The following is a 27,105-nucleotide window of genomic DNA, read 5'->3' on the forward strand; positions in this document are numbered from 1 at the left end:
GACCTTTTGGGAAATAAGCATTTTAAGTATAAGTGCTATGATCTGAATTTCAAGTATAGTATGATCAAGTAGGCTAAATGATAAATGTAAAATGGTAAATGGTGCGTTTACAGAATACTGTAGCTCCTTTATCCAAAGTTCTTTACAACGATTCACCCATTCACACACACATGCATACATCAATGCCGGAAGAAACCATTCAAGGCACCGAAACTAGATCATCAGGAGTTCGGTGTCTTGCTTAAGGACACTTCAACACTAACACTGGGGGAGCCCGGGGATCGAACTGGATCTGGTTCCCAAGCGTCCGCCCTACCTCCTGCAGCCACTGCCGCCCTTAGAGGTGTCTGCAGCGACCATATCGTCGTTGTCGGGTGGAAACCTTGTATGTCCATAACCGTTTGTTTTGTATTTATCATTTTTAAAATGATTTAAACTAGTGAAAGCCGATCTGCAAGCACACAACGCCTCGCACCACGAGGCGTTGTGTGCTTGTAGATCGGCTGTTTTCACTACTTTTGTGAGACGGCTTTGTTTGATGAAGCAGGGCTTTACTTTGCGAAAAAATTTACACATTTGAAACTTGGAGATACAAGGTTTCTGCCCGACAGTGACGATATCCTGCTCTATGTGTCCCACTGCTTACACGTGACTGCGTCTGTTATAAAGTCAGCTCCAGCAGGCAACTAGGATCGTCCTTCCTCATCATCACTGCGGGCTTGTGTTAGACGGCTGCCTGCCTGCCTCGTGCTGCTCTGAGGGCCATGGGGACTGGGGAGGCCCTGACTGCCAGCCTGCCTGCTACCGTGCTGCCTGGCCTGGCCGCTGTTGCTCTGAGGACCATGATGGGAGATCCGGGGCCTGGCTGTCACGGATGAAAGGTCAGCAATTAGCGCTGAACTTTACTAAATGGTGACAAATGTGTCGCCGTGCGCGTTATGGGGCGAACCAAGGTCAAGACGAAACAGGGAGTTGTCAAGGCAGCGGTATTATAGTGGAATGAAATATGAGCGTGATGATATTCTCCCCGTGGGGAGGAAAAGAAATGTTAAATGATTATTTTCCTCAACATGGGAGCGGTTACATGATGATCCGATGGGGATTCACACCACTTAAGCCCTGTTGTACTTCGTCGTACAACGAAGTAGACGCGAAAGCAGCCGATCTACAAACGTGAGACGCGACGCCATTGCGGCACGGCATGCGCTTGTACATTGGCTGTTTTCGCTGTCTCTCCCCTTGCCCTCTCTCTGCCCTTTTCTCCGGCTCTCCCCGGGGATCCGCAGCTCAAGCCGGTCTGAGGGGCGGTTGCTGAGCATTGATCCTCACTGTGTGTGTGCCGGGTCAGTGGATCCATCCAGCAGCACTCAGCACTTTGGTGGGAATATATTATATATATATATATATATATATATATATATATATATATATATATATATATATATTTACAGAAGAGATGCAGCTAACGTTTGCTGACCCTGAAGAAGTAAGTCACCATTAATGTGCAACCAGATTTGTGGAATAGCCTATCAACAGCCAATTAAAAGTCTCGGTTCCTCCCTTCTACTAAAACTGACGTAATAACATGGCTGTCCTCAAATAGTTAGAGTTGTTCCGATACGATAGCGGTATCGGAAAAGCTGCCAATACTGACAAAAATGCTGGTATCGGTGAGTATGCCAGTCTACTGTATGGCATTCCGATACCGCGTAATTTATCAAATGATGATATGACATTTACAGTAAACATTTATTTTGTATTTTGAACGCTTCAGTTGATGTTGCAATACTGACTTATAATCTTAAGGCCTTTGCAGAAAAGCTGACAATAAATGAACACATGGTGTCTCTAGGACCTCATGCACACCGGGTCTGAATTTGTCCAAATTCAGACAATACTGTCCAGTTTTCCCCAAGGAATATCGGTCCCTGTCTGCAAAGGCCTTTACTGTACTATATTTATTATTTTACCAACTTGTGGTTGCACTTTAACATTTATTAATGGGATTGTTATTTGTTCCTAGATTTTTTTTATAATGCATTGGTATCGGATCTGTACTCAGTCAGTATCGACCGGAAAGAATAGTGGTGGAACATCTCTAATTGGAATTTCATCCCCTACTATCTTCGCCCCCAGAGAGTCAAACAGCTCCCTCCCTCAGTGAGCTCCACGGAAGGAGTGGAGCCCCCGTGGGAGTGGCATCCTCTGCTCCTTTTCTTTCTGTAAATACATCTACATCGACCACAAATGTCGATGTAGGTCAACAAATGAACCTGGCATCTGGCACCTGGCATCTGTCTAAATAACATGCTAAATTACATGTTAACCTTTGCATGGCCGGCAAGGCTATAGGGTCAAGTGTTACGGGCTGGGGTGGAGTCTGAAGAGATGTTTTCAGATTGCGGTGGAAAATTTGGAGTGTCAAATACATATCAGATATGGACAATATATCATACAGATGTCAGATCATGTACAGTAGTAGCAGCAGCAGTTTCACTCTGGATTTTTGGGAGTTTCGCTATGGGATAATAACAGAAGTGTACAACACACTTAAGTGATGTTTAAACTCATTCACTGCCAAGACTATTTAACAAACTATACTGTACTAACCACTGACAGCTATCTTTCGTTTTTCCTTCAAGTACAGTAGTTACAGAATATTTTCCTATTTTCCGATCGATGCCCCGATTGTTCACGGACACAGACACGCTTTCTGTGCTTCCGTAAAAAAAAAAAAGAACGCAACTCTTTTGAGTCACCTGATGAGGTTGGAAGCTAACTTAAAATAAAATAAAATCTGTCAATTGTGCTCTGGGCCTACTAAAGAATCATGTTGTTTAGACAGATCCTATTAGGTTTGATGTTTACCTGCTATCCTAGTTTCTTCGAAGCACTACATTGTTCTCTTTGCACTCCATTTAGGTAACTGTTTACCATGTCGTTTGTTGACTAGGGTTCATGCCATTTACTCTGATTCCAATTTTGCGTAAGTCGCTCTGGATAAAAGCCTTTGTCTCAATGCCTAAATTGTAAATTGTACTGCCCCCCAGGTGAAACAAACTGTACTTCAATGGCATTTGGCGAGCCGCCAGCGCATGATGCTCGAACGAACGTGACACTTCTGCACGCATCCCTCCAAGGAGAAGTGCAAGGGGAAGGCAGGAAGGCTGCGGTGGCGGACGGTTATCTGTGCACGGCAGCGCTATCACTGGGAACACGGGCCACGCTGACAGGGGTCTCTGGAGGCCTGGCGGCGGATCACTGGGATGGACAGCCTCCTACTATAAAATACACATATCATGCATATCTTTTTTTGCACTCTGTGCATGGGGCGAGCTTCGTTGCATCTGCAGATGTCTCCGAGTGTCTTTTTGCGGTGGCATTGATTTTTCTTCTTCTTTTTTTTTTTTACAGAAATAAATGCATCCGCTCCGATCTCCTCCCAGAGAGCTCTAGAAATACAGGAAACACGATAGTGAGGGATGCAAATGCACTTAAAGTAACTTTCGTGCAATTTGTTGTGTTGCTCCAACACAACAAAGTCAAAAGTCATAAGTCAAAATCTTAAGACACCGTATGTAGGCTATGTATAATGTAAATAGCAGATCTACAAGGTCACAATGCATCGTAATGTGACTCATTGTCAGTTTGTAGTTCTAGCTATTTTTGAACATTAAGTGAAACAATTATAATAATAATAAATTAATAAGGGCCGCTGCCTGCCTGGCGGGACAAAGAATTCCTAGAAGCACAAGAAGATCTAACAGCCGCAGTGCCAGCAGCGAAGACGACACCCTCCGCCCCCCTTTCCATCTCTGTCTGCTCTGCCCCGCTTCACTGCCAAACATTCTGGGCCCTTCCTTCCAAGAGTGACACCCAAAGGTGTTGGATCACAGACAAGGGGCCAGGGTTGGGAGAAGATAGAAATCACCCTGCGCTCCTCTCCTCCGGGGAGATTAATGAAGGGATTAGATTCTGCAGCCTCGCCTTGCCCCCTACCACTCACCCCAGCACACACACACACACACACACACACACACACACACACACACACACACACACACACACACACACACACACCACACACACACGCACACGCACACACACACACACACACACACACACACACACACACACACACACACCTCCCCCTCCCTCCATCTGTGACATAGCACTTCTGTTTCACCGCTAGAAATGCAGCCCTTCATGCAGCCTCTACGGCTGCCAAGGAGAGAGAGAGAGAGAGAGAGAGAGAGAGGAGAGAGAGAGAGAGAGAGAGAGAGAGAGAGAGAGAGAGAGGGGGAGAGAGAGAGGGAGAGGGAGACGGGAGAGAGAGAGAGAGAGAGAGAGAGAGAGAGAGAGAGAGAGAGAGAGAGAGAGAGGGAGAGGGAGAGAGAAAGAAAGAGAGTTTACAGTAGGTATACATATACATGCATCAATCAAGCTAAAATTAAAGAAAGCTACACAACAGCGTTGGTTTACGATCTCCTCAGACCCTTGCTGTGCCTGTGTCTCAGTATCTCCTTCCACTGCCCAAAGCCCAAGGTGTAAAAAGGCTACACTGATGTCCCCATCTGCAGGTGTTCTATATATATTGGAAATTATGTCTGCTTGTTGGGCCCCCAGCCAATGCCATGATTTTGGGTCTGATGATGCCGACACTGACCACTACAAGCTCACAAGTCACAACACATTGCATCATGACAAGTTGTGAGCATGTCGCAGGGGTTGACACTAATGGTAGCCCCGGCGGCCCGTGGCAAGTGAATAAAACGTTTGGGCAAGTGGAGTTTGCGTTCAGGTTGTCTGTCTTCATTAAATATTGTTTGCTATCTACTGTATGAAGAACAATACCTTTTTACGGCTAGCAGTTGCACTCATTCTGGTTTTCCAAACTGCCTCTCGGTAGTTATCGATTAGATATAAAATAACAAGCTCAAATATTATGGTTTTACATTTTTATGATGGACCATTGACTTTTCGGGCAAGTCAAAAGAAATGGCCGATACATGGGCCAAACTGATTATGTCAGGCTCCAGTATATGCTAGCTGCTTTGAAGATCATCTACAACTGCTGAACACCCTAGTTCACCCTATCCTACAACCTCTAAGCCACACCCTAGTTCTAGAGAGAGAGAGAGAGAGAGAGAGAGAGAGAGATCTACGCATTGTGAGCTTGTAGATCTGCTATTTTTGGCAAATGGTAGAGATTTGTGTAGAGTTTGTAAGAGAGTACCGAGCGCACTATTTACAGGTCTTTTTTTATCAAGTATTTCACCATTCATTTAAATCTCTGCAATACGATTATTGTGGCACAATATGGGCTTATTATTAATGGCATGAAAGGGATTCTATGATATTGGCATTCCCAGATATGGGCTTAATATTGATGGGCATAAAAGGGATTCTATTAGTGTGGTTGCCCTAACAGGGCATCATCTGGGAATCAGATGTAGAGGTCAGCTCCATATATGGAGATCTAGGTGATGATACATTCGTCTCCATGTATGGATATCCAGGGTTTCATCTTTGATGAGGCGATGTCACAACAATGTGATGTCACTCACAATGTCAACAATGTGATGGCACAACAATTTGATGTCACAACAGCCATAGACTATATACTTACTAACTCACTCACTCACTCACTGACGTACGGACAAGATGTGAAGGTTTTCATAGTTAACTGCGACCTACAGCCGCAATTATCATCCCATGCCTATAGCTGCCTATAGTTGCCACATAGGCCTACCTACCCAGCAGGGATACATAGAGAGGCCTACCCACTCAGGCATACACAGATCGGCCTACCCACCCTGGCAGGGATACACAGAGCAGAGAGGGGATAAAGGGATAAAGAGCCACTGCTGTGGGACTGATTACTTACATCTGCCGGGATAAACCCCAGTGCCACACACACACACACACACACACACACACACACGCACGCACACGCACACACGCTGCTGCTGCTGCTGCTGCTGCTAGCTGCAACGAATGCACTGACGCATGTACGGCATTGTTTTGTGACACAAGCACATTGAAGGAGGGATGACTGCATAGTCATCTGCGTGTGTGTGTGTGTGTTTGTGTGCGTGTGTGCGTGCGTGTGTATGTGTGGCGTGGCCCTCGGTATGTGCATCTTTGTCGTAGACACCGCCACGCAAGTGAGGGTGAGAGAAAGAAGAGATTACGCGGCAACAACGATGTAACGCACACCTCGTAATGTAAACACCTCCAAGTCAACATGCAGTATAACTCAGCGTTTTCAAGTCTCATGCACACACACACACACACACACACACACACACACACACACACACACACACACACACACACACACACACACACACACACACACACACACACACACACACACACACACACACACACACACACACACACACACACACACACACACACACACACACACACACACACACACACACACACACACATCAATGGCTCCGGCTAAATTGCTTCAAACTTCATGTTTGAGGCAATTTAAGGGTTCCTTTTACAGCTATAATACAGTAGGTCTCACGGGTACAAATGCATGTGTTTGTAAGCCAGACAGCCCATATGAGACGATCAAACAATAAAAATAACATGATATGATTCCGCAAGGTTAGACATTATTCACACAACATGTAATGCAGTCCCCCTTCCCTTCCCTTCCCTTCCTCTCAAGTATGTCACGTCGGTTTTCTTTATTATTCTCTGTAAATAAAGCACACAGCTGTGCTCTCGCGTGCAGTGTTGCACAGTCATCTGGCCTCGGGGTTATCATTCTCCGTGCTCCACTTAAACCCCAAGCATCCGTATTGTGGGGAAGGCATTCGCAGGAAAATAGCAGATCGACAAGCTCACAACGTGTGGGCACTGCGGCGTGTCGTGAGCTTGCCGATCTGCTATTTTCAGCTAAAGCTTTCCCTATACAATAAAACGGAAGATACACTAGTATAGAGCCCTGAGGGACTCCACTCAACCGGTTTGTGTGGTAAACATGCAGCACAAAGCAGGCCACATCGGCACTGATGTCTAGCAGACAGTGGTGACATTTCATTTCACTATGAAAGATAATAATAAGATACAATAAGAACTCAACACTGACATACAGACAGATATATAAAAAAAAGTGACAGTGTGACAAAGAGAGTACTTGTATCATGTCCAGAGGATGTACTTGTGCATTAAGCCAGTGGTTCTTAACCTTTTCAGGCCACGACCCCCAAGATATAATATAATATTTTAACTAGGGACCCCCACCCCACGAGCACTAAGAGTTGGGGAATTACATTTAGTATAACATGGTTCTATTGTGAAAATAGACGATCTACATGCTCACAACGCCTCGCATTGCGAGGCGTTGTGAGCATATAGATCGCCTATTTTCACAATTTCTGCCTCTAATATTTGACAATTTGGCCAATGTTTAATATGTCATTTTAGATGTATTAAAAAGTCCTTAAATTGTCACTTTAGAAATGTGCAGATACCCAGTCTATACACTTAAACTTTATGTTGGTTTGTTTACTGTTGAGAGAGAAAACAATGTTGCACATTAGGTTAATCATCTGGGGACCCCCATCTGGGGACCCCCATCTGGGGACCCCCCCCCCCCCAGGTTGAACCACTGCATTAAGCTGCCTCACGCTACAGAAACAGGAGATATAGGCTCCTGCCCTATAAGGGCCACATGGCTCCGTATTCTGCTCGGCAAGGGTTACTTTATTTTAAGAATGACGTTTGCTTAAACGGTGCTTCTCAAGAGTGGGGGTCTGGGGACCCCACAGGGTCCCTTGAGGCGGTTCCATGAGGCTTCCCAGCTGAGTGAAAGATAGTTATTACGGGTCCATTTGGTTTCATTAGTACACTGTCATAGTTATGGGGGTCGGTGGCCTATAATGCGTAAGACTTTGACATTATGAAGAGAACCACTGTCCTAAAACATATCGCCAGAACCTGGGATTCGTGCCATAAAATATATGTCGGGTGGAGACCTCATACAGTATGTCCAAAACTGTTACTTTTCAGGATTCAAATTAAAAAACAAGCGACTCGTTTCGAGCTTGCGGATCTGCTACTTTTGATGCTTTCGTGTGACGCTGTCGTATGATCAAGTAGGGCGCTCATTAAAGAAAAAGAAAGCTCACACAAAAGCTTCAAACATTGAGATAAGAGGTTTCTGCCCCACAGCAAAGATTAGATTTAATAAAACTATGAAGAAAGGGGTGAGCGGTGCCAAGCTGTAGCGCCATTTAGCTTTTGACCACAGAGTCATCAAATGACACCACTTATGAGGTTCCATTGATTACCCAGCATGCAGCAGCAGCAGCCAGGAGCCAGCCATCCATCCATTGCTGTATCACTCATACACTGTACTGTGCTCAGTGGTGGAAAAAAATACCGGTATGTTTTAATGTTTAATGTTCTACTTAAGTAAAAGTATCAATACGGCAATGTAGAAATGCTCTGTTACAAGTAAAAGTCCGGAATTCAAAACGTAGGCTACTTGAGTAAAAGTATTGGCATCAAAATGTACTTAAAGTACCAAAAGTAAAAGTACTCATTGTGCAGAATGTCCCATTGCAAGTTCAAAATGTATAAAAATCTTTTAAAAATAGCAGATCCACAAGCTCACAATGCGTCACGATCCATTGTGAGCTTGTCGATCGTCTATTTTCAAATGGCCTGAAATGTAGCCTAAATGGTTGAAGTGGTTAATGTACGCTACAGTATGTTTTGCAATAATAATCACAAGTAAGACACCCTAAGGCCGAGAAGTGACGGTCAGGTCACCCTGAAACAACAGAGCTTCTAACCAAAAGAAGAAGAAGAGTGGCAACGCGCACAGCCAATCCGCGGTGTGGCACAGACCCATGTGATTGAGTCTTCCACCAAATGTGTTACTTACTTTACTTTATTTATTTATTTAGACGGGACAATGCATATTAATGAACACTACTACTACTATTAGGACTATTAAGACTATACATGGTCACACGTTTGATTGTCAAGTAACCATTTCTTTAGGTTATACTTGAACGATGGAAATGACAAACAGTCTCTTATTGTTAGGGGTAGGTCATTCCAAATTGAACAGCCCTGGACTGAGAGGGTGTTATTTCCAAAAGTGGTTGCCCGGTATGGCACTTCGCAGTCTCCTCTAGCGATTGCCCTAGTGTTAAGTCCTCTATCAGGCTTCCTTTTGATGAACTCCCTTAGGGGGGGCGGGCAACATTTTGTGACCGGAATGGGAGGGTGACTCACTCACGGACATGAGGTGGACGTTTTCATACTAACTGCGACCGCAAGAATCTGGAGGTCACAAAAATCTACAAAGGAGGCTTAACTAGTAGGCTAATGTAGTGGAGTAAAAAAACTATATTTGGATCAGAGATGTAGTGGAGTAGAAGTAAAAGTATTGGAAATTGGAGGTACTCAAGTACTCAAGTGCAAATACCTCAAAATTGTACTTAAGTACAGTACTTAAGTAAATGTATTTAGTTTCAGTAGTCTCCACCACTGACCGTTCCCGTAGGCCCAGTGTGGATTGTGGATCTGCATCATGGCCTACTGACCTCTTGCTCACGGCTCATCTTTCTCTCTGCCCGTGGAAGAGGAAAGAGGAGGAGGAGGAGAAAAAAAGCATGGCGCTCGTATAACGGCATATTAATCCTGCGGTTCTGAGTGCATGCGAGGAAGGCTTACCGTACACCTCTTGTCAACAGAGGTTTAGCCTACATGTGCTTTCATGTAGACACACCTGGGCATACATACGCTATTCTGGGTGTGTGTGTGTGTGGGGGGGGGTTTACAGTATACTGATGGGAGTGACATCTGAAACATATGGGGCTGCAGGTCTAATCTTCTTGTGTGCACGTTGTCCAGGGACAAATCTGCATGCTCCCAATGATAACGCTGTATATTGAATGAGCCTATAGCATCATTTGAGAGAAGACCGGAGACAAAGTTCTATACGGTATGTATTATCGTCGTTGTCGGGTGAAAACCTTGTATGTCCAAAACCGTTAGTTTTGCATTTTTTCATTTTAAAAACGATTTAGACTAGTGAAAACAGCCGATCTACAAGCACACAACGCCTCGCGGTGCGAGGCGTTGTGTGCTTGTAGATCGGCTGTTTTCACTACTTTTGTGCGATGGCCTTGTGCGATGAAGCAGGGCTTTACTTTGCGAAAGAACAAGGTTTCCACCCGACAACGATATTTAACACAATCATCCTGCAATGCTGTCGGACAGAAACCTCTTATCTCTATATTCTAACTGTGCTATTTGTTTTAATTATTTTTTTGAATGAATGCCCTTCTTGATCATGCTACATCATCACACACACTACTACTACTTTTGATGCTTTTGGATTTGAATCCTGAAAAGCAACAGTTTTGGACATAATGAGCTTTCCACCCGACAGAGACGATATGGGCTGGGATAATCTTCTGGAGCGGAGCTCAACGTTTTTTTTTGGTTTTTTTTGCAGGGACAAATCTGCATGCTCAAAATAATAACACTGCATGTTAAATGAGCCAAGCATCAAAGAAGAGAAGTGCAGATACAAGGTCTGACCTACAGCATAGTATGAAGGCTATATTTAACACAGTCATCATGCAATTGTGTTATCTCTGCAATGACTATATCGTTGCTATCGGTCAGAAACCTCTTATATCCATATTTTAACCTTTTGTGTTTAGTTTTTTGTAAACTGACGCCCTACTTGATCATCACACTGACTACAGTGTCACAGAAAAGCATAAAAAGTAGCAGATCCACAAGCTCGAAACGTGGCACGAAGCGACAAGTTTTGAGCGAAGCTCAAGGTTTTTGCAGGGACAAATCTGCATTTCTCAAACGATAATACTGTATATTAAATGAGCCAAGCATCAGAGAGAAGACCCAAGACAAAGTCCTATACTAGCCTATGTAGGATATTTGAGACATAAATCAAGAAATCGTGCCAAGTTATCTATTAACCTTCAACCTGCTGCATGCTACCGCCTTTTCTTTTTGAGCAGTGGCACCAAAGTGCATACCGGTAACTCACAAAAAGGCCAGTTTTCTCCTTTTCTCTGCACTGCAGAATAATGCGAACAATCGATGCATTTAAACAGATGAGATGGATGAGAAATGGCACTTCTATATACAATTTAGCAATAATACAGCGTGCAGCAGCCCTGTGGAATTCCTTCCTTGTGTAACACACTTCTCAATCTATTATCATTAGGGGCCCTGGCTGTGTCCAGGGGAGTGAATTCATTTTTCAAGGCTGAGTGCTGTCAAATCCGCCTCCTTTCAAGTGTGCAAGCAGCCAGGGAAAAAGAAAAAGGAAAAAAGAAAAATCACATCAAATTACCGCCATCTTCAGGCGGCAGTTTCCTTTTCTTCTACAAAATACATATAGTACGGATCGTGACTGAACTGTGGATGGAAGGTGAACGAACGGTAACAGGATAGGTGGGAACTAGGAGGACATCTGGGCACCACCGCCATGTCTAAATTGGCTATTTTGTCCAAAGATATTTGGAAAATGTGATTTAAGAAAGTAAAGTATGATTATGATTGGAGCATGCTTAAACATTCGACACTATTAAGGTCTAATATTTCTACAGTTGCTACACAACCTACATATTCACTCATTTTGGGGCATAAATAAGAGGTTGAAGGATACAATTAAATCTGATAATGATGTCCTGTGCATGTTAAAATCATGTGTACTTACTTCACCTTACTTGACCATGTTTCATACATTGCTGTTGTTTTTGTTCAGTTTTTTTTTTTTACTTTTAGTCAATTAGCCAATTTCACATTGAGGTGCCCAGATGTTGCTAGTGCCCAGTCTGCCTACCGTCTATCCTGTTCAGAATGCACAGCCTGCATGCAGTGGTGGAAGAAGTACTCACATTCATTACTTAAGTAAAAGTGTCAATACTGCAATATGGAAATACTCCATTATAAGGGTGCCCTCACACCAAAATACCTAGAGTGGAATCCCCAATGCATTTCAATGAGAATGGAGTGTTTTTTTGCCGGCACCCTGTCTGGAACTGGAATACTACATTTACTTACTTAAGTAAAAGTAGAAAAGTATAGGTATAAAAATGCCACCAAAAGTAAAAGTACACAATGTTTGAAAATAGCAGATCTACAAGCTCACAATGTGTCGCGATGCGACACGTTGTGAGCTTGAAGATCAGCCATTTTCCAATAGCCCAGGTATAGAATAGGGCTAGAGTGGTTTATGTATGTTTTATAAAATTGTGTATATCTGCAAAGTAACTAAGTTTTCCAATAAATGTAGTGGAGTAAAAGTGCAATATTTGGATCCGAGATGTAGTAGAGTAGAAGTAAAAGTATTGGAAATTGGATATACTAAAGTGCAGATACCTCAAAAGCGTACTTAAAGGAGTAGTTCACCACTTTTCAACCTGTCTTCATATAATAGGTCCTCACTAATGTTCATGATAAAATATCACAATTCTTTTCTACTCAGTCCAAGTCTCCTAGGAGAGCTGTGGGAAGTTCAGAATCCATTGTCTTGTGACATCATCATTTTCCAAAAAACATTTTAATCAATATTTTTGAAAAAAATATTTTGATTTTTATTATCGCGAGAACAACGGGCTTCCACTTTAAAATTGCAACTTTTCAGGAATAGAAAGCCTGCAGTTTCTATAAACTGGATTGGCAATCGATGATGTCACAAGACGATGGGTTTCTGACCTGCCCACAGCCCTCCTCTGAGAAAAAAAGAAAAAGAAAAAAGCTATTTTTGAGTGAGGACCAATTATATGAACATAGGTTGAAAAGTGGTGGAGTGCCCCTTTAAGTACAGTACTTAAGTAAATGTACCGGTACTTAGTTACTTTACATCACTGCCTGCATGTAGGCTCGGCTACAACAACATTAGGCTATGTACTCTCTGGATATGGTGTGAATCCACAGCCCGCACGCGCACACACACACATAATTATAGACTCTAATGAGGCATGTGACATTTTGTATACATTGAAAGGTGGAGTGGGCCATCAATTAAAGTGCAGGCATGTATGTTGTTGTTGATCATGCGTGTGACACTGAAATATAGGAGCATGTGTCAGTTTAAATGTATGGCCCTACGGTGGTTTAATGTGAGTCTTGATGCGACACGTGGTCTAGACATTGGGAGGGTATTCTAATAATATCTAATCTAAGATAATATCTAAACACTCAGGCGTCTATGGGCTAAAGCCTGATCTAATAGCCTACTTAAGTTGCATGCTGTAAATAGGCTAGCAGATCTACAAGCTTGCAACGTGTCACGTTGCGAGCTTGTGGATCTTCTATTTACTGCGCAGGAGTCGACACCGGCACGCAACTAAGAATAAATCAGACTTTAAAATGAGAACTAGGCAAGTCTGTGTGTATACAAACACACTCCCCCCCCCCCCCTCCCCTCTCTGACAGGCATCTAACCTAGTGGCGAAGAAAATAACTTCTGGGAACTCAGATTGACAGGCATCAAACAGGTGGCAGTCTTTGAAGCGTTAATTGATTAGAGAGATCACTAACGAGTACAGAACGAGTTTTACACTTGTATGGCCCAATAAATCAACTAAGTGCACAACCCTTTAAAGTTCAAAGGAAGCAATTAAGAGCTCTGCTCTGGCCGAGCTCAGCCCTCCCCTCAAAGACTTTTCTGTCCCTGCAAAGGGATGGATGTCAACATAAACAGTGGAACAGAACCAAAATACAGCCAGAGGGACGTGTATTTCCGCAAGGAAACTTCCCAGCACAATAATATAGTGGCTGATTCAGGGAAACGACTACAACAATATTTATATACATATTAAAAATAGGCTTAAATATAGCCTACCCATAGTTTATCTGTAATAGCAAAAAAAAAGAAAAAAGAAAACAGCTGTCTGTCTGTCTGTCTGTCTGTCTGTCTGTCTGTCTGCGTGGTGGTGTCGCGTGCCATGCACATGCACGCCGCAGCAGCAGGATTGTAGGGCAGGTGTGTTGTGTTGAAGGTCTCACCAATTCTGTCACGAGCTTGTTGCACGTGCCCGCACGCACAGCATTCTGCAAAGTAGATTCACTTGAGGGCGACATGTTTTTTATAATGTAAAAAAATAATAATAATGGCGATGACAAGCGACAACAGAGAGACAAGCTACCACACTAGCAACACACGCAACATGACAGGCGTCAATAAATGACGTTCAATCAAAAAACAAACAAGGGGCACTTGATTATCATGACGCAATGAACATGAAAAAGCCATTAAAACCTGGTTGGTTAATGGTTGGTGTATGAACATGACAGGACGAATGAATGCCCGTGAATTCCACATCACGGACGCGCTCTGCGCGCAGCACGCACGCACGGAGCGCATGCAGCAGGCCTGGTCTGCACGCGCTGCGGAGCAGCAGCTATGCGCACGCACGCGCGCGCAAACACAAACACACACACACACACACACACACACACACACACATTTGCGCACACGCACACACACACACACACACACACACACACACACACACACACACACACAACCTCACTATTTGAAATACCCACACACATACACAGACACAGACTGAAACAATTCCATGGATGTAACCATACGGACCTTTATTTGGTCCCATTTCATAGGCTACACTTGGAGTTGGATTTGACACTGCACATCAGATTTGGGGGGAGGGGGGCGGTGATGATGTTGATGTTTAATTCGGGGATGATGATGATATGATGGGGCATGGGGGATGTGCGTGTCGTGTGTTTTTACCTCGGTGTCGTAGATCTTGGTGATGAGGGAGAAGGAGTACTTGCCGGTCTCGCGGACGTGCTGGATGGCCAGCTGCACGGCGGGCTCGATGCCCTGGCTGATGCCGCTCATCAGCGCCGACTCGTTCATGGGCATGAGCACCATGATGGGCAGCTTCTCGCCGTCCCGCGAGAACCAGCCGTTGTCCTGGCCGTGCCGCGTGCGGTCGTTGCACACCTTGCCCCGGGCGGCCGCCGGCATGGACGCCAGGACGACCGCGAGGAGCAGCAGCATCTTCTCCTCCCACCACCAGCAGCCACCGCTGCTGCTGGTGATGCTCCTCATCCGGGCTGATGGAGCCATGTAGAGCCCTTTACCCTCCTTAGCCTACTACCAGCGCAGACAGGCAGGCAGCCCCCGGGGGGATCGAACCCCAACGATAAGATCCCTGCGCTCCTATACTCCTCCGAGCCCCCCTCACTCACAGATGAGGCATCGCAAAAAGATTCGGGCTCGTAGACCCCGCGACGAGGCGGTCAGTCGTCGCCCACCCGTGAAGGAAATCGTAGGTGTTTTTTGTTATAAAACAGATCCCCCCCAAAATGATAAATCAGAGAGAGAACAGAAACCCGCAGCAGTTCCCCCGCAGTGGGCTAAACTCGTCCTTTTCACTTATGGGCTGTGATGAAACGAGGAAATATTTAGAATTCTATGATGACAGCAGCGCCTCTGTAAGGATATTCCACGAGCTCCATGCATATAGGGTTGAAAAACTGCACCGCAGATGAGAGACTTGCAGATGAGAGACGGAGCTCTCCTCTTCTGTTCTGGTTATATCCAACTCAAACCCCCTTTCATCCTTCGTTTTGAACACAAGCAATAAAGGATGTCCAACGTGTCACTCCAAAAAAAAAAACACACCGACAAGACGTTCCTCTGGTATGATGATCTGTAGGTTATTATTTATAATGCACTCTCGTTGACAGTTGCTGTTGTTATGGGTACAAATTCACCTCCGGAGTAAATCATAATTCCCAATCGAGAGAGAAGAGATGGCAACGTGAACTGTGCAGCAGTGCAGCATCCCTGCCACAAAATATAGATACATACAAATGCAACGCTCCGTCCGTCCGTCCGTCCGTCGAACACCAGCAGAACCAGAACCAAATGCAACGGATGATGATGATGATGTTGGGGCGAAAACACACCGAGGATGAGTAGGAGTTGTAGGCTGACTGACCATCCGAGCGATGCTGGCTGATAGAAGCAGGCTTTTAAAAAACAAAAAGTCCGAGGAAGGAGAGCTATGTGGAGAGTGGAGATATGATGGAGACTGGAGGAGAGAGTGAGAGTGAGAGCGAGCGAGCGAGAGAGCGAGCGAGAGAGAGAGAGGCGCGTTGGGTCGCTGGATGCGGCTGCCACGCTCCTCAGCGCCCTGTAGGAGAAAACAGAGCGCTGTCCTCCTCCTCTGCCGCGCCGTGCGTGTAGACCTACAGTGGCGCGCAAGAGAGGGAACACTGGAGCAGCGAGCGCGCGCGTGTGTGGATGGAGAGGGAGGGAGGGAGGGAGGGAGAGAGAGAGAGTGGGGTTGAGAGAGTGACTGCAAAAGATTGCTGCTATATTTGTTTTCAAAAGCTTTTTACCCTGGGTATATGTAGGTCTACTGTTTATGTACATAACGTAGCAGCATGCAGTGTGACATAGGCCTATCTGTTTACACTTGCTGCACCCCCTCCATTTTTGTCTTTGTTCGTATTATGTTCTGACACTTGCTTTGGCAATATGCAAACTATGTTTTCTCATGCCACGAAGCTCCTTTGAATTGAACTGAACTGAATTGAATTGAATTGAATTGAATTGAGAGATGGGGAGAGAGAGGAGAGAAAGAGAGAGAGAGAGAGAGAGAGAGAGAGAGAGAGAGAGAGAGAGAGAGAGAGAGAGATACGCATAGTGAAAGGATGTATCCAACATGGTGCATGCAGGCAGCAGGGCACAGCGTCAGCCTCTTTGACAGCCCCCCAATTTGATTTATTGGCTTCTTGTCGCTATCTGGAGGCACACGCTGTGTCTCACACTGCAGCCATTCAGTGACAGTAGGAAAGTTAAAACCGTACGGTATTATATTCCCATAGGACCATGTGTCAATGGCACTGCACAGACACTACAGTAACACTATATGTAATAGCCTATAACTCAAAGATTGTACAAAATGTAAAGCGAATGGAACATTGGGTTACATTTGTAGGCTAGTACACTCTTGGAGTTAGACAGAGGATATTAACTCTAGGCTATGCTAAAAACACATCCTGAGGGGGAAAAGAAATACAGCTTTGTAAATGAAAATCATTCTTTCGACTTAAAGAATCGACCTCTGCTTCATAATTAATAACGCACTCGTATTGATTATTTTTGTGTCCAAGGGCTGATTTGAGGAGCGACGCATCGTTGTGTGTGCACGTTTTCAGTTGAAGATCAAGTTACTGTCATTGATGAGTGATATGACCCGATGAAAAAGTACTAAGCAGCCCCTTCACCCATGCTTTCCACAGAGTATTATTACGGTGTGTGTGTGTGTGTGTGTGTGTGTGTGTGTGTGTGTGTGTGTGTGTGTGTGTGTGTGTGTGTGTGTGCGCGCGCGCGCGCGCACACCGTGGTGGAGACGGGCTCCTCTACTGCTAATAAACAGTGCCACCTAGCAAGCAAAGCAGCACACTAACTAAAATGAATAGAAAAAAATATATATGATTTGAGCAAATAAGTGTATTGTGGAATAGCATGTAATACATGTTATTTATCTGTGTAATTTGCATATAAATAATAATGTATAAATACAATTATATTATTTATCTGCATTACATTTTTATAACACACCATATTTAGGCCCACTTTTAGGATTATTATTATTATTATTGTTGTTGTTATTATTACCCTTATGATGATGAAACCACGGTTTTCCATGTGGGCTGTTTTATATGGTCAGTTCCACTGGCCTGGGTGTCCTGAACTATCCGTTGTGTTTTGAACTGTCTATGTTGCTGTCCATGGTCCTGAACTGTGTTATGGTCCTGAACTGTCTATGGTCCTGAACTGTCTATGGTCCTGAACTGTCTTATGGTCCTGAACTGTCTATGGTCCTGAACTGTCTTATGGTCCTGAACTGTCCATGGTCCTGAACTGTCTATGGTCCTGAACTGTCTAATGGTCCTGAACTGTCTATGGTGCTGAACTGTCTATGGTCCTGAACTGTCTAATGGTCCTGAACTGTCTATGGTGCTGAACTGTCTATGGTCCTGAACTGTCTAATGGTCCTGAACTGTCTATGGTCCTGAACTGTCTATGGTCCTGAACTGTCTATGGTCCTGAACTGTCTATGGTCCTGAACTGTCTTATGGTCCTGAACTGTCTATGGTCCTGAACTGTCTATGGTCCTGAACTGTCTATGGTCCTGAACTGTCTATGGTCCTGAACTGTCTTATGGTGTGTAGACCAGGGGTAGGCAACCTTAGGCACGGGTGCCAACATTGGCACAGGGGAGGGTGATCACTGGCACTCAGGCAGAAGTGTGAAAGAGAGGATTTTTTTAATGAAGTCACCTAATTTACAGCAAATTACATCATGCATATAATTCTACATTCATTAAAACACCGAACTCTGACTGGGGAGGGCGTCAGGGAGATATGTGGGTTATTGCTCTGAGTCTAATGATCGTTATAACAATGTCCTGCCAATCAAAATATGTCAGAATGTTGACATGGCACACTGACTATCTAGACAATAAAGACATGGCACTTCATTTGCTGAGCCCTGGTGTAGACCCAGTGGTAGTAAAGAACAATTACTCAAGTATTCTACTTAAAAACACATTTGAGGTACTTTTACTTTAATTGAGTACTTAAACATACTTTATACTTCTACTCCACTACATCTCAAAGGCAAAGAATGTACCTTTCACTGCAGTACAATTATTTGACAGCTTTAGTTACTAGATTACAAGAGGTTCGGACACCTACGTAGCACTGACGACCCGACCAATATGTCTGAGTCATATAGTGTCGAGGGTTTTGTCAGTCTTTGTCTCTTTTGTGCCCATATATGGAGATATCTGTTTCTCTCTGTCTAGCTAGGTCCCTTTTATGTCCATACCTGTATATGGAGAGATAGATTACTTGTAACAGCGTATTTTCCTATAAAGTTAGCCTATGTGAAAGTGCTACTTTCACTTAAAGGACCACTTCCCCCATTTTCAACCTATTTTCATATAGTCCTCAATAATGCTCATTGTCATAATATGTCTCACCTATAGACACAGGATCTGACACCAATTTTGACCTGATGGTCAAGATTAAACCTATCCCCCGAGCAAGCAGGCAGGCCCTATTAGCTCAATGATAAGTCCGGGATAGAAGAGGAAAGTTAGTGCAGCTTTAACTACTTAAACCCCATATGGATGAGCGGAGTCCCTCAGGGCTCTATGCTAGTGTATTTTCCATTTTCTGTTATTGTGGGGAAAGCTTTCGCAGGAAAAAGCAGACCGAAAAGCTCACAACACGCCACACTGCATAGACCGTAAAAATGAATGAATGGACAGCGTTACGCTCATATATTCTACAGACGGTAAATGAAGCCTGTTTGGCAAGCTTGTGCATTCCGCCATCTTTCTACATCCTGTCCTGAAATGGAAATGAAAGCAGGATTCTATTGGTTGGGACAGCGCATGCAGGGGATGGGTTAATAAATGCTATTGGTTGGGAGCGTGTCAATGAAGCTAGCCACGCCCGTCCTACAGCATTCGCTACTTTATCATGAATTTTAAATTACATGGGACCATAATTTAACAAAACGCATGTCATGGTGATTGAAAGAAGACTAGTGACTGGAAGCATAAAATATTTATGACATGTTTATTAAGTTAATACAATCCAGTGTAAAGTTTGGCAAAAACCCATCGACTTGAACCAGTAAGACTCCCTAATCAGGAGATAAGCTACCGTCAGGCCGCATACACAAACTTTAGAAGGCAATGGTAGCCAATCAGGAGGGAATATGGGAAATGGGACAGATCCATGTTGATGACATGACTTACTGTGTGTGTGCTTTGCATGATTGTAGGGAAAAATCTGTAGGAGCAGTGTCCAAAGATTTGTTTTGCAAGAATTGGCCTCATGGTGGCGTTAGAAGAGGGCCACGAGAGAAATGAGGTTGTGGTTTGGCAGCCAAGGAGTGTGTGCGCAAATTGGCATGGATAGGGGCAACGGTGGCGGAGATATGAGTAGGGCAAAAGTGTGACGTGATGTGTGACGGACAGACTGACTGACAGACAGACAGACTGACAGACTGACAGCCGGTGGAGGTTTTGATAGTAACTGCGACCTGACGGTCGTAATAAAGAGTTATTGTTTCTGATACCAGCACTGGCGAAACAGCAAAACTAGTGGCCGTTTATATGAACTCTCTCTTGCTATATAGCGCTTTAACTTACAAGCAGGATCCTTGGCCCTTGGTTGTGAGCTTGTCGAGCTTTCCCCGCATTACAGATGCTGGGGTTTAAGTACTATATTCTGAGCGATGCTGAACTCAACTCAAACAACCACTCTGCTAAAACGGGGGGAAAAAACACATTGGTTTTGGGAGCCAGTTTATAGGTTTACACATGAGCCGTTCTTCAACTTAAGGGAGTGCTTTTCTTACTCGCGTCTTTAAGCTCAGGGCACTATTTTCCTGCAGAAGCCGAGGATGCTTGACAACAGAAAAAAAATAGGCAATTATTGAAACCATTTTCTACACACTTCATGGTTTTGTTGAGCATCAGCAGCGCAGGGAGAGGAGGCTGGTGGATTCTACTGGCTGCCGGGGGGGCAGCTGTTCTCTAATATGTATATATGGTAGAAAACGTGAAGGCCTTTCATGTCTTATCCTTGCTGTCGGGCAGAAACCTCAAATCTCCATATTATTATTTTTTCCTCTTTATTAAATGAACGCCCTACTTGATCATAGAACAGCGCCACCCAAAAGCATCAAAAGTAGCAGATCCACAAGCTCGAAATGCGGCTCCAAGCGACGAGTTTTGAGCTTGTAGATCTGCTACTTTTGCTGTTTCTGAATGTGAATCCTGAAAAGTAACAGCTCTGGACATATGAGGTTTCCACCCGACAGAGACGATCTGAGCTGCAGTGCAGGTATAATCTTGTGGACTGGAGCGAAGCTCAATGTTTTTTGTAGGGACAAATCTGCATTTCTCAAATGATAATACTGTATATTAAATGAGCCAAGCATTAAAGAGAAGACCCACGACAAAGTGTTATAGTAGCCTAGGATATAACACATATCTATTAACCTTCAACCTGCTGCATGCTTTCTTTTTGAGCAGTGGCACCAAAGTGTATAACTCACAAAAAGGCCAGTTTTCTCCTTTTATCTTCACTTTATCTGCAACTTTTTTCCCCCTAATAAATTACTGCCTTATTTCATCATAATATAGTATCACACAGACGCCGCACGCACGCACGCACGCACGCACGCACGCACGCACCCACGCACGTGAATGTGTCTGTGGGGTTTTATAAATATTGAGCCAATAAAACATATTACCAAGAGCTTATGATTAAATTATATGGAAGTGTTTGTATTTGTTGATGACATGTATTGAATATGAATGTGTTATGCCATGCCGATGATTTGAATTCAATACATACAGGAGCACACTGGAAACAAGTCACTGGGACTTTTTTGTGGTATCCTTATAGCTTTAATGTCTTACTGTACCACGTGCTGTTTACATTTCTGACTAATTAGTATTCAATACATCAATAAATCAACCAAACAGTGGATTCAATTTCCTGAAAAGTAACCATTTTAGACATACAAGGCTTCTGTTAAGCGACATTAAAGGGATAGTTGTTTTTGTCGCATTGCTAAGCCAATAATTTGATGACCAGCAATGGTTCCCTATGGAGACACAAAGTGCCTGCTTTGTTCCCTATGGAGTCTCCTCAAATACGAATGCGACAAAACAACAAAAAAAAATATCCATGAATTCAAGTCTCCATAGGGTGAGTAGATTTGGGTGAACTATGCCTTTAAGCTGAAAAGAAAATCGTTATTTATTTATATTTATTTCAAGTGGAGGAGTTACATACACAGCCCTGGCCTCCTGTGCAATTATTACTCGCACAATTATAATCAGTGTCAAAGGGGTTACGTTATGCTCAAAAGGGGTGGCAGTCAAGCAGAAGTCCGGTTTTATGGATGCTCTGAAGTGAAGCCGAGAGACAGAAACATCCGGCTCCTGTAATTATCAGCGGTACAGATCTATCCAGTGAACCGTGGCTACATCGCACAACAAAACCTAACGCAGCCAAGCAGAACCGAGTGTTACTCAAGAGTGCAGATGCTATAAGCCACACACAGGAGAAAATAATAACGGTTCTTTAGACCTGAGGCCGATTCTACAAATGCCTTCTAAATCAGTATAGTACTCAAATGTTTTTGTGCCAAGGTCCCTCGAAATGATACAAATTTGGTCAATGATGGACCAACATTTGAACATGTTTTGTGCCAAAGACCTCCCCAGAAGAGATTCATGTTAAAAAAAAAAAAATTATTCAAAACACTCCCAAACTTTTTAGCTAAAGAAAGACCCAAAAGAGAATTACAACATTACAACGCGTCCGCGTCCGTGTCAGTGACCCACAAATGGGTCCCGACCCAGTGCTTGGGAACCAGTGTTCTAAACCACTGTTCTAAATCCTAAGATCCACAGAGAGCTGCCCTGTAGTTGAGGTGTCACGGTGCCAAGCGGTGCCAAGTGAAGCGGTGCCAAGCAGTGACATATGGCAGTTATGATCGACACTCGTTTCGTCTATAGCTTAAATCTAGAGTGACACAGATGCTTTCCCGATTTTATTGGGGTAAAAGGCTATATTATGGTTCCACATAGAACCATCATCTACTAAAAAGATTTGACCATTGTATTTAGATGATTAGTTCTTTCGTGTTCCTCATATGGTTCTATAGAACCTTCTTGGTTTGTTGAGGAAACTGAAATGTTTCCTTGAATAACAGTTTAATGATGGTTCTTTGAAGCACACGGTAAATGGTAAATGGTGCATTTATATAGCGCTTTTTATCCAAAGCGCTTTACAGAGATTGTGCATTACATTCACCCATTCACACACACACACACACACACACACACACACACACACACACACACACACACACACACACACACACACACACACACACACACACACACACACACACACACACACACACACACACACACACACACACACACACACACACACACACACACACACACACACACACACACACACACACACACACACACACACACACACACAGATGGCGGAAGAAACCATGCAAGGCCCCAACCTGCTCATCGGGAGCAAGTAGGGGTTCAGCGTCTTGCTCAAGGACACTTCCACACAAACTCCGGGGGAGCCCGGGATCGAACTGGGAACCTCACGGTTGGCACAGCTTTGCCAAAAACATCAGGTCTACAAGCTCACAACATGTCAAGTTGTGATTAATTGTGAGCTTGTAGATATTTTTGACAACGCAAATTTGGTGTGAGAGGAAAAAAGCAGGGGGCCGAGAATAGTCTGCTGAAATGGTTCTACTATTGCATCACTCAGTTGGCAGATGTTACTACTCGTGTTAATCCTGTGCCTGATTCTGAAGAGGACTGTGTGTCGAAACATTAATCGAATAAGGCCGTGACTGCATGGGAGCTCTTGCAAAGTCGCAGTGTGTGGACTTGTATTTTGTAATCACTCAATTGGTATACCTTTATTCTTCTGTGTGCACTTTATAGTGACAAGGATGAATATTGGCAGCAAACCTCATCGTACTTATAGTTTCAGAAGAATGTGTAATTCAGAAGTATCTGTACGAACATTCCCCCATTATCCGTACATTAACTTTACATGATCTACAGTACAGGAGTCAAGGGCCCACAATGAGACACAGATTTCTACCAGATGTAGTATACAGTATACACATAATATCGTCTCTGTCGGGTGGAAACCTCATGAGGTCCAAAAACGTTACTTTTCAGTATTCAAATTTAAAAACAGCGAAAGTTGCGTATCTACAAGCTCAAAACGTGTCTCTTCACGCCACGATGCAAGCTTGTAGATCTGCAATTTTTGATACTTAAGTGTGGTGCCGGAGTATGATCAAGTAGGGCGATAATATACTTGAAAACACAAATAATAAGAGTGATAAGAGGTTTCTGTCCGACAGCAGTGATAGGCTATATTCTAAATCCCACTACACTGTATGTAGACAGCCAAGCAGTCAGAAAACAGGCCTCATATACTGGAAAATGGCCCCTTTGAATAGCAAATAACATAATGGCAATATGATTTCACCTCCGCCCCTGAGGCGACTAATTTCATCAGTCTTCATTAGGGGCTTAGCACATAAAGCCGTCAAGGTTGATATAGCAGAGCTGACCCTCACGGCTCTTTCTCAATGCCGGTCGTTCATCACAAGACAATACACAAAGGAACGAGAGGGGGGCTGCCTCCACACTCCGTCTAGTGTCCTTTCTCTTGATCTTCATTCTCTCTCTTCTGTCTCTCTCTGTCTGTCTGGCTCTCTCTCTCTCTCTCTCCTTCCTCACATAATGCCGCTCTTCTCTGTATCCCTCGTTTCTGTTGCTCTTTGTAACGTTAACCTGTAGTCTGTGCTGATGTCATAACCAGAGGTCATCGCCATGCTGGCTTGTGGCGGAATTGTTTGTCAAAATTCTATTTTTGCCAAGGACATGCAAATGAGCAGACAATAATATTACCCGAAACACTTAAAGACCATGCCCTGAATGACCATTACAGGTCTGTAACCCTGAGAGAGTACAAATGGAACCAAATGGACCCATGGTTCCATTTGTATACACTCTCAGAGTTATGGTGGTCTTTGAAAATGAACAGGTTTGAGAAACCACATACTAGTGGACTCCTAAAGTGACAGTGTCATATAGTAAATCGGTGTCTGACATTCAGTAATGGGTTCTTGTGATCAAAATAAGAACATTCTAACGTTGTAAAAACTAAATCTAGAATTTGCCACAGACGAGGACAAGTCTTAGTCTTGTCACGGACACAATGATGACACATGGCACTAAAAAGTCCTTTTGCACACCTATTAGAATGGACAGGTTGCGTTATAATGAACTTGAGCAGTGCAAAAAAAAAGGGGGAGTCCCACACACTTGTCTTCATTTACTAAAAAAGGTATAGTTTAATCCAGATACATAGTGTCAGTCGCTCGGAAGTGTGGCCGATTATGTAATTATGATATATTATCATTACAATCTTAGTCTTAGTGTTTTTTGCCAATTATTTGGTGGCCCACTCGCAATATCCTCGAGGACCACCCAGTGGCGGTCCCCAAATGAAGATAGAAAAGAATAAGACCATTACTGCATCAAAAGTAACAACAAACTATACAATAAAAACAGTTAAAACATTGGCCAAATTGTCAAATAATTTAAGAAAGAGGCAACATTCTTGTAAATAGCCCATACATACGACGCAACACCTCACTAAACAATCAGCTATTTTCACAATATTTTATCTATGGAACCGAGTCAAACAGAATAGAGTGCCTATACATTCCAAGTACTTGTCAGGGTGGTGGTGGGGGAGGGGGGTCCCATGCAGTTCACATATGATTATTTTGGGGGAGGACCGGCCTGAAATGGCCTGAAAAGGTTGAGAACCACTGGTCTAATAAAGATGTCCTGCTCTAACTCCTCCCAGGCATCCATCCAGTGCATCCAGTGCGTTCTTCTTTCATCTTTGACGAGGTCCAGATGAAGTAGGTCAGGTTGCTGTCCCATCTGTTTGCCTTCTCGCACAATACCTACGACCTCCCTGGCTGCTGCAGACACAGAGCACCAGTGGTGGAAAAAACGACTCGATTTGTTTACTTAAGTAAAAGTATTAATACTGCAAGGTAGAAATACTCTGTTACTATAAAATCCGGAATTCAAAGTTTACTTGAGTAAAAGGTATTGGTACCCAAATATACTTAAAGTACAAAGGTAGAAAGTACTCATTATGCAGAATATCCCATTTCACAAGTTTTCAAATGTATAAGAATAGCAGATCTACAGCTTGTAGATCGGCTATTTCCAAATGGACTAAATGTATAAAGGGCTGAGGTGGTTAATGTATGTTTTGTAATAATAATAATACAAATCTACAAAGTAACTAAAGTTTTTAAATATTTGTAGTGAAGTCAAAGTACAATATTTGCCTCTGAGATGTAGTGGAATAGAAGTAAAAGTACTGAAAACAATTCAGTAAGTAAAAAAAAAAAAAGAAAAAAGAATCCTTAAGTACAGTACGTGAGTACATAGTTACTTTACACCACTGACGACCTCCCTCACTGCTAGATGCAAAGCATCCTGACAGCAGTACGACCCTCCCTCTACTGCTACACAGACAGAACACCCTGACAGCTGCAAGGCACACCGGAATTCCAACTAGACCGCGGACACACACACACACACACACACACACACACACACACACACACACACACACACACACACACACACACACACACACACACACACACACACACACACACACACACACACACACACACACACACACACACACACACACACACACACAGGAGAAGGTGATGCAATTGCACATCAAAATGCTTGGCCTGCAGCGGCCCGTAGAGAGAGAGAGAGAGAGAGAGAGAGCGAGAGAGAGATGCTCCTTGAATTCAGTCCGTTTGAAACCACTTAAAGAGGTGGTGCCATAGTTTTGTACTTTTTCTGGTTTTCAAACTGTGTCTAGGAGGTTGATAGTACTTCATTAGACCCCCTGGTGTAGTTGTTATGAGCAATTATGTATTCCCTTTGTATGTTTGGGTTTCTTCCCCGAGGCTGCCACCTTGTGGGTCAAAAGTGCCGATCCAAAAACACAGATAGAGTGACATCATATAATCATCCCCTCCCCTTTTACCATTCACCCAACACTGTGGGTGTAGCTAACTTCAGCTGGGTCACCACCCACCATGACAACCATGCATACTTAATGAACTGGTGAGTGTGGCCGCATAAAAACCTAATTTTAACTCTTTCTGTACTCTTTCTTTGGAAGAAATCTTCCTCCTAGTATAATCATAATACCTGATAATCATGTTTTTTTTTTTTTTTTTTTATTGGGGGGGGGGGGGGGGGGGGGGGGGGGGGTCATGGCACCCCATCTTTAACCACTTAAACCCCAGCATCCAAAGCTTTAGAAGAAAATTGCATTTTCAGCTAAAGCTTTCCCCACAATAACAGACAACAG

General features: G+C 43.7%; 1 protein-coding gene across 1 annotated transcript in view; it reads right to left on the reverse strand.

Moving 5' to 3' along the window:
- Positions 1-15,058, reverse strand: part of gabbr2 (gamma-aminobutyric acid (GABA) B receptor, 2) — a gene marked incomplete at both ends in the record, with an annotated part of 518,953 nt that extends 503,895 nt beyond the window's left edge. Inside the window, one exon of the mRNA XM_080734444.1 lies at positions 14,786-15,058. Within this exon, the coding sequence (XP_080590570.1) occupies positions 14,786-15,058 (273 nt within the window). The remainder of the gene's footprint in view (positions 1-14,785) is intronic.
- Positions 15,059-27,105: the final 12,047 nt, after the last annotated feature.

Source organism: Nannobrachium achirus, assembly GCF_963921795.1.
Source record: "Nannobrachium achirus genome assembly, chromosome: 10".
Classification (NCBI taxonomy): Eukaryota; Metazoa; Chordata; class Actinopteri; order Myctophiformes; family Myctophidae; genus Nannobrachium; species Nannobrachium achirus.